The sequence below is a fragment of the Ambystoma mexicanum genome, chromosome 10, assembly GCF_040938575.1.
Source record: "Ambystoma mexicanum isolate Mex_15411 chromosome 10, UKY_AmexF1_1, whole genome shotgun sequence".
Classification (NCBI taxonomy): domain Eukaryota; kingdom Metazoa; phylum Chordata; class Amphibia; order Caudata; family Ambystomatidae; genus Ambystoma; species Ambystoma mexicanum.
The window spans coordinates 626310689-626319740 of NC_090932.1; the positions used below are offsets into that span (position 1 = coordinate 626310689).

Below are 9052 nucleotides of genomic sequence, written 5' to 3' on the forward strand. Positions count from 1 at the left end.
CCATATCCCATTACACCAGGACACCAGGTAGACCTTCCCTGTTGTCTCAGACTCGTCAAGGAGGTCATCGAGGCCTCTTCATGAATTTTCCGCCAGTGAAGGCTCTGGCTCCAGCTTGGAAACTCAATGTGTTATTGACTAAACTCATGGAGGCACCCTTTGAACCAATGCATCAGTTTCCCCTGAAGATCCTCTTGTGGAAGATTGCTTTCCTTCTGGCGATCACCTCGGCCAGGCGGGTCAGAGAGAACCAGGCCCTGTCCTGCAAACAGCCACACTTGTCCTTCTGCGCTACAAGGGTGGTACTGCATAAACACCTCACCTTTATGCTGAAAGTGCTGTCGGAGTTCCACCTCAACAAGCCTTTGGGGTTGCCTGTCTTCTTCTGTCATCGCCAGCAGAGAGGGCGTTACATTCGCTGGACGTTGCTCATGCCTTGAAGTTTTACCTAGCCCGCATGAAGAGTTTTTGGAAGACTTTTCAGTTAGTAAACTTGGGACCTGTTAATCACGGCAAGGACTTGTCGAAGGCTTCCATCTCCAGGTGGATCTCCGGCTGCATCATGTACTGTCATTGGATGGCTAATCAGCTGCTTCCGGGCCGGCCGAGAGCCCACTCTTCCCGAGGCATCACAGCAAGAACTGGGTTTCTCTCTGGTGTGCCCCTGCTCGACATCTACAGGGCTGCTAGATGGAGGTCTAGGCACACCTTCACGAGGTTCTACTGCGTCGACAGATTCCAGGAAGGAGTCCCGGGTCGGCCAAGCGTTGCTGCGCAACCTGTTCAGAGGTGAGTGTTTTATTGCCTTGCCACCTCCCGTGGTTGTAGATATGTACTTCTGTCTAATCGTTAATGAGCATGTGAATCCATGCCAGACCCCATACTGGCGAAGGTTTAAGTTGCTTACCTGCAAAGCTTGTTCTCCAGCATCGGTCTTGCATGGATTCACATGTGAACCCTCCCTCCTTCACATCTGTGACTCTTCTTGGTTCATACTCCCACTTTCCGTGCTTACCAAATCTGAAGATGGCCACCAGGGGTGGAGTTTAGGCAGAGGACTGTCATTGGATGGAAGCAATATGACCGAGAGGACAGCGATTGCTTTAGAGGAGAAATACTTTTACAGAGGATTCCCAGCTTGACTGGGAATATTCATGAGCATGTGAATCCATGCCAAGTCCCATGCTGGAGAACAGGAGTTACAGGTAAGTAACTTAAACCAACCCTCAAAAACATAGTCTGGTTCTAGGATTATGGAGCCGAACAACCCACTCTGCTTCAGAGCGGGAATAATAGACTTGCTGTGGATGTTTAAACAACAAATGATCCCTTGTGATTTTATTGTAATGAGCGAGTGAAGCGATTTCCATATCACCCCAAAGCTCCTACTCCTCTCCACAAACTACTAACTGCAAGGTGCCTTGTACCTGGTGTCGGGCATATTATGAGCTGCTAGATATTCCGAACCCTCCTCCGAAAGCCATAGATTCATTACATTGCGTGAATGGCTATATTAATGCGACATACCGTCTTCGCGGATTTCAGATTTCTACATTTTCTTACCTCATGGGAAAGTCGTGATGTAAGCTTTACACAGTGTGTTGGAACAAAGCGCAGGTGCCACGTTACAGCACCCGGAAGGTGAACACAGATTTAAATGAGGCATAAACACGTTTTTAGTTGGGACTTGATACCTAGAGTGGGTTTTTCCTTTATGTTTAACACTACCAGCGGAGGGTTCAGAATATCTAGAGTGCATCTCATATGTCTGACACCCCTGGTGTGAGGCACCTTGCAATTAGTAGTTTGTAGAGAGGAGTAGAAACTTTGGGGTGATGTGGAAATCGCTCGAGTCGCTCCTCATTATAAAATCACATGGAATTAGTTGCTTACAGATCCCCCATCAAGTCTGCTATTCCCGCTCGGAAGTAGAGTGGGTTTTTCTGCTCCATAATCCTGGTACCGGACTGTTTTCAAGAGGGAAGTACTACGAAGAAGCCCACAAAAAGAAAAATCATTAAAATACAGACGGAAGGTCAGCCACATGCACACCATAGCGTATCTGTGGTATAGTGGTCCTTATTTAGATTAATACATTTCTACCCCTTGTACCCATTGAAAAGTGTGGCAGTGCACAAAACAGAGTTATGCATTGGTTTTGAAATTAATGTGTTAGAAGAAATTTGCAATGCTTAATACTCGCAAAATGGATATGTTAGGATGGGGAATAGGCAATACTTGTGTATTTTGTAGATACTTGTGAACACAAGATTGTATGAGAGTGGTGCACTACTCAACGCCACAACTGTCCTGATAAAGGCCAGATCGAATCGGAGCATCCAAATGGCTCATTCAACCGGCTGAAACCTGTGTCAACCATATATTTTGTAAATAATAGACACACTGCATAATAGGTGTATGTGTGTACAAATGAGAATTTATGAAGTTGGTTCTAAGCCCTAATTAATGGAAGCGGGCTATAGGTTAGATGTGAGTTCTATTATTTGTGTTTTATTTGTTTTGCCATATTTTGTCTTGTGTTCGTTGAATGATTTGATTAGATTAAGACACTGTAATGAATTGTATGCACTGATTGGATGTATATTTGTGTATATTGAAGTGTTTGATTACAGATATTGCATAGTGGCTCTGTCCAACACTATTGGTCTTGATCCCTGTTATGGGGGGCATGACATTATGGGGGACATCAACAGGAGTGCACCAAGTTAAGCTGGTCATGACTTTCCACATCTGCTGAATTTCAAGGGTTGTTGCGTTAAATCTGTGCAACTTACCTGTACCTTAACTAAGGTTTTTTCAGTGACTATATGAACAGACATGTTTTGGTAGCAAAACCTTTAAAATGGTCTGAAAATATGACTCCAAATTTTCAGACCGAAATAAGGTGCATTCATCGAAGTTGTTTTCCAGTGACTGGCGAGGTTTCTGTAGCACCTTGTACTTTTGCTACTGAACTTGAAAATTACAGCTATGACCCACCATTTTCCTAATGACTTCAGGTAAACTGGTCATGTTAAGTAAACAGTATTCTTGTTTTGCACTTAAACCACCATAAAAATGCTTTAAGCAGATTATACAAAAAATATTTCTAGTCTGTTTTATTTTCTTTGAGTCTTCATCAAATATTTGTGTGTAAAATTGTTTTTTCTTGTGGTTTATTCAATTGTCTTTATTTGATCTGCAGGGTGGAGGCGCCACTGGACCTTTTTCAGCAGGAGGCTCATCAACCAATCCTTTCTTATAGCCTTATAGACTTTTTAACCACAGGAAAGAAATTGTGGTCACAAAACATCTCTGCGCCTCTTGCACTGTTGTCTTGTTTCACTGATCTTAGCTTCAGAGACATAAAATGTTTTTCAAAGCCCACATTTTGTATAACAATAGCCAAGTACTATGTGCAAAATGGATGGCTTTGTAACATCCTTTTAACCTGTGAATTGGCAAAAGAACATAGCGGTATCATGTATATTCAAATTGGCTAATATTAAGTTATTTCAGATACCACGTTTATTAAGCTGCAGTCTTGTACATATATCTTTCTTAGAAATTAGCTATTTGTGCATATCAGTATTTGTAACTTGAACACATTATGTTATGTGAACGAAATATTACTGGGAAACTTGATCAACCACTTTGTCTTGGGGTGAATGGCTGCAATTAATTAACACAATCAATTGCTATTCAACGTTTTGAACTAAAACACATTTTTATTCATTTCTAAAAAAAAAAGAAAAAAAAGAAAATTGCCAGCGCAAATAGCTCTCCTATTTATACATGCCTAACATGCTCCATAATCTAAAAAGATACATAAGTGCATAATAAAGCTGCTCATGTTTTGCTACAATTAACAGGTGGTAAAATAAATATTAGAACAAATAAAATTGTATGTGTGTCTTCAATAACTTGTTTAAGGATTTCCTATTTCTAAAGTGCTTCAACAATATGTAAAGTAGTAAAGATTATTCAGTTACAGAATTGCTGCAAGAATGATTAATGGTCCTTAATGGCAATGTGAAATGTTTACATCATTGATTTGCATACAATGTAATGAAATTATCTGAATAAGTCATCTTTTTATGATTATTCGTTGGAGAAAGTGTTGTGTAGCCAGCTCATTCCAGAGCTCGGTCCACTTTCTTTTTTTTACTCTTCAAGTAATGTCTTTTAAGACTTCAATCTGTAATGGTTAACATAGGTGTGGCATTGGCACAACATCATTACAAGAGCTATTGTTTCCGACCACAAACCGTGTGAGTTGTCATAAGAAATATTTCTGTAAAGATATTTTTACTACATGAAAGGGCTGCCGTTACTAACAGATTCTATGTACCTTAAAGTTCCCATGTGAAAATGATGCACTGGTTCCTTCTTTTTATGTCATTTATATCGGACGTATGTGCAATTTCTATATCCACAGAAATGTATTTCATTATTCCTGTTATGGCTGAGGCTGTTTTAGCACACAATGTTGATTTGGTGGAGCATTGTCTAGAGAAGACTGATATCATTCCAAACCTGTTGTGTGTGAGCTACAGAATCAAATGTCCTTGGGAGCCGCTGCAACTGAATCTGGGCAATGCTGCTGTTTCATGGCTGACAGTTGTAAACTGCAACAGCACAACGTTTACAGTACTTTACTCTATTATCTGGAGTACTTTCATAATAAATTTGAAGTACAGAATGTATGTAGTCTCCGACACGAGAATGTTAAAAAGTGACATCCATATTCCCATTTACACCTAAATAAAATTATTTTAACAAAGCTGTTGTTTTACATCAAATATGGTGTTCCCTTTTATTTTCACTTCTTTAAAGTACTGATGAAATAGGTTTCCGTTTGATCCAACGTTCATCATTGTTACAGCCTTTAAATCGATATTGTTTTCAAACTGTCAATCTCTTTCCTTTTTTCCTGCATAACCAGAAATAATTTGTTTGTAAAGAATATTGCTAGCGCTTGAGTCGCCCAATGTTTATTTTCAAATGGATTGTCTCCTCCCGCAAATTCTTCATCTTATGATAACTCCTTCAGCATCAGCTGCTTTGGATTATTTATTTTTTTCGGCAGTGGTCACTGTGCATTGTCCTCGACTCGATGTCCCTCAAAGGCTTTCCTCCCCTCTTGAGTCAGACGTCATTGACAGGATGTATAGCAGGCATCGCTCCCATTACTTCAGTTCTGTTTTTCTGATTTCTTTGCTAAGGCAGTTGTTTTGATCAAAACTACGATAGTTTGAAAAGGTCTACCCGAAGACTGGGTTTAAAAAATGCATTGACTATGGGTTGAAAATGTCAATTACCGACCCGCTCCGCATTTGTTTGTGGTGCCTAGGTACCGATTTCAAGGCAGCTGACTGCATGTACTGTCAGTCCATGACTGGAATGGCACTGAAAGTACAAAAGCGGAAACTCGCTGCAGGCAGGGCCCCTCAGAAATTCCCTTTCACAACGCCTTCGATAAAACGATTATCTCTGGTTCTCTCTAGGTTGGACTATTGTAACAGCCTCTTTCTAAATCTACCTGCCTCAACTCTCCGCCTTCTGTAACTTATCCAGAACAGGACTGCAAGACTTGTCCTTGGACTCCAGCCCTGGGATCGTATCTCTCCAGCTCTGAAATCTCTCCATTTGCTCCCAGTGGATGCAAGGATTAAATTCAAAACCCTCTGCATTGTCCACAAGGCTTTCTGGGGCCTGGGTCCAAAATACCTTCCGCTATCCCTCCGCAAATACCCCCCCCCCCCCCCCTCGAGCTCTTCACTCCTCTACCTCTAACTCCCTCCGGGTCAATCGTCTTTCACAGAAACGAGCTGGGTGGGGGGGTAGATCTCTGTTCGGTTGGGTCCCTCTGGAACAGTCTCCCTGCCACTCTAAAACTTGAGGAGAATCATCTCCGGTTCAGGAAGCACCTCCAGACCTTCCTCTTTGCTTCTGCCTTCTCTCCCTCTCTCCCCTGCTGACCTCTTGGCACTGTGCAGCTGGCCACCCTCTTTCCCCTGGGCCCAGGTGCCTGCTCACCCTGCCACCCTCCTACACTGCCTCCTGGCCACCCCTTGCACTGGTGTACTGTATCTGTACCCATACAGCCCCCCCTTTTCTTCTTTTCTACACTTATCAGACTTACCCAGTCTGCTGCCATAAACACAGCACTTGCCACTTGCTGGCTGCACTACCACTGTTAATTGCCTCTATTTTCTATTTATTTTTATTTATTATTTATTTATCTGCTCTCCTCTGCACTTTCCACTCACCCCTTCCATGCACTTTTTCCCTTTTCCCTTTCCCATGCACTTGCGCGTTCTCAATGTCACTGGGTCTAGTAAGATCGTTGTTGTTTTGTGTTCTCCCCTGTTCCCCTCCCTTGCCTAGTCGCGCTCTGAAACACTTTTGTACGAGCGCGATACAAATAAAATATCATATATCAGACGATTGGAGGGGTGGGTTGCGCTGAGAAAACATTCCAAAAAACGTTCTTGTAGCAGTTCCCGTCATTCCTTTTCGTCATCGAGAAAGAGATCGAAGAAACAACGTCAAAGGTCTCAGTCTTCATCCCCTGACTCCTTGCCTGAACGCAGGTTATCCTGCCCAGGTAAGTCGGCTTCGAAACCTGAATGGGAGGCATTTAGGCTTCAAATGTTAAAGATCTTCAAAAAGGTAGCCCCAGCGCTCTTTGAAGGAAAATATTAAGAGTCACGACCCTGTTGCGCCTACCAAGGCCGGTTAAGAGTCTAAGAAGGCTAAAACGTGCATGCCTTCGAGCCCGGGTGAAAAGCCATCTACTCTTCTCCCCCCCCCCACCCTCCAAGAGCCCTCAAAGCCTCGAGTTGAGGAGAGACCGTTCCTCGACCATCGAAGACTTCTTTGAGTTGAGTCGTGTGTCGAGGCCAGTGCCATTGGTGTCGACCCCCTCAAAGGAAATCGAGAAAACGTTCAAATCTTTGCCTTAAAGGGACTTCAAGTCCCTCTCCTCAGTTTTTGAGAAAACTGAACCCTCAGACCAGGATACTCCACCCTTTAGCCTGGCATATGGAACACCTAATGGTCCAGGGGCATTGGTGTCTGAGGAGTCAAGGATGCAAAATGTATATGAGAACCAAGTGGCCTGGATACTTCCCCTGAAATTGAATTTGGTCCTCCTGACCCGTCTGAGCATGCAGAAGCATCATACAGACAACTAATGAATAGAGCAGAGTAACTGAATAACTGAGTTGAGGGACCCCGGTTGCAACCTATGAACAGGATGACCTGATGGGCATTCTAGATAAGGGTCCACAAAAAGACACTGTTTTGCTGTTGCTGTATTCATACTGCAATACAAAAAAGGGTCATGACTAACTGGGAGTCTCCTGACACAAGTCCTTCCGTCGGTAAAACTCTGACTAATAAATGAAAGCCTTCAAGCTTTGACCCTGAATACCTCTCAAGGCATCCTAGCCCAGAAAGGCTTGTGGTGCAGGATGCAACATCCACATCAAAACAGGGGGCTTACCCTACCATCCCTCCAGATAGGGACACTAAGTGTTTTGACACACTAGCTAAAAAGGTTTTTTCAGCCAGTAGAATGGCTCTAAAGTCCATCAATGCCACTTGCGCTCTGGCGATATTGACCCACACCTTATGCGACTGTATTGCAATGGCATATGAGCATATCTCTGAAGGAGAGGAGATGGGAAGGCTTCATGAATATTGTGAAAGTTGGAAAGGACGCAATGTGCCAATCCATCCAATCAGGTTTGGACCCTGCCGATAGTGTTAGCAGAGCCTTTGATGGCGAGCACAGAGCCTTTGACGGCGAGCACGGTAATGCATAGGTTTGCATGGTTGAGAAAGTCTGGCTTTGCACCAGATGTGCTGTGCAGGATACTTAACCTGCTCTTTAATGGCACACAATTACAGACCTCAAAAGCAGCTGCCAGATCACGGTCGCCAAAAAACAGCCTCAACCGTCTCACCCCACGGCACAGGCTTGAAGGAGTAGATCCTTTCGCTACTATTTCTCATTTAGAAGAGCGACTGGAGAAGCCAGTCAGAGGCCAGATAAAATGTCCTCGTGGTAGATGAGGAAGAGGTGTTGATTCCGCTCAAGCAAAGGCTGCTTTACCCTCAGCCGCTGCTTCAGCTGCCTCAAAACCACTCTGTGGCCTTAGTCCACAGGACTGCGGTACATGGCAGGCTCAGTCAGCATCTGGAAGGATGGCAGGGCAATACATACAATGCTTCAGCCTTGCAAACAGTAGCCCGGGGTTGGTGGTCGGTCAAAATACCGAAAATAAAATCTCGAATTACAAAAAGATTTTAATTTTCGAGATTTTGACTATAAACCCCCCGGGGTTACTGCATCCCTTTAAGAAGGCCTTCGGATCACACACCAGGAAGCCACTCCCATACATTTCCAGATCCGTTCCTCTTTCAGGAAATTTCCAGTCTGCTAGAGAAAGGTGCTATAGAACCAGTAACTGTAACTGAGAGGAACGGAAGGTGGTACTCCCCTTACTTTTTGATCCCCAAAAAGGACCAAGGATTGAGACCCAGTTTGGACTTGAGATACGTGAACAAGTTCCTCAGGAAGGACATGTTCAAAATTGTTACCATTTCTCAGGTCCTTACGGCCATCCTGCTCTGGGGTTGGATGGTATCATTGGACTCTCAGAATGCTTACTTCCATTTGCCTATTCATCACAAGCACAAGAAGTACCCGAGGTTCGTCGTTGGTGGTTCTCATTATTAGTTTAGAGTTATGCCTTTCGAGCTAACATCCGCCAAAGGTTTTTCAGCAAGTTTATGGTGGTGCTGGCAGCGAGTCGCAGCAGAGGTGAGATTCATGTCTATCCCTACCTGGACGATTGGCTGATCAGGGCCCATTTTCTTGAACAGGTCCTGGAACATCTCAGCATCACCTGCCACTCTCTCCACAGATTGGGCTTCTCCCACGATTTCAAGAAGCCCCACATGGTACATTCCCAAAAGCTTCAATTAATTGGAGCGGTCCTGAATGCTTCCTCAGGGAAAGCCTCACCACCTATGTGAGAGC

The 9052-nt window shown here is 43.8% G+C and overlaps 1 protein-coding gene across 12 annotated transcripts in view; it reads left to right on the forward strand.

Moving 5' to 3' along the window:
* The window catches only part of AGFG1 (ArfGAP with FG repeats 1), a 1171945-nt gene extending 1167143 nt beyond the window's left edge, over positions 1 to 4802 (forward strand). For all 12 annotated transcript variants that reach the window (XM_069618220.1, XM_069618222.1, XM_069618215.1 and 9 more), the window contains one exon: positions 3206 to 4802. In XM_069618220.1, coding sequence (XP_069474321.1) covers positions 3206 to 3265 — 60 coding nt within the window. In that variant the 3' untranslated portion in view covers positions 3266 to 4802. The remainder of the gene's footprint in view (positions 1 to 3205) is intronic.
* Positions 4803 to 9052: the final 4250 nt, after the last annotated feature.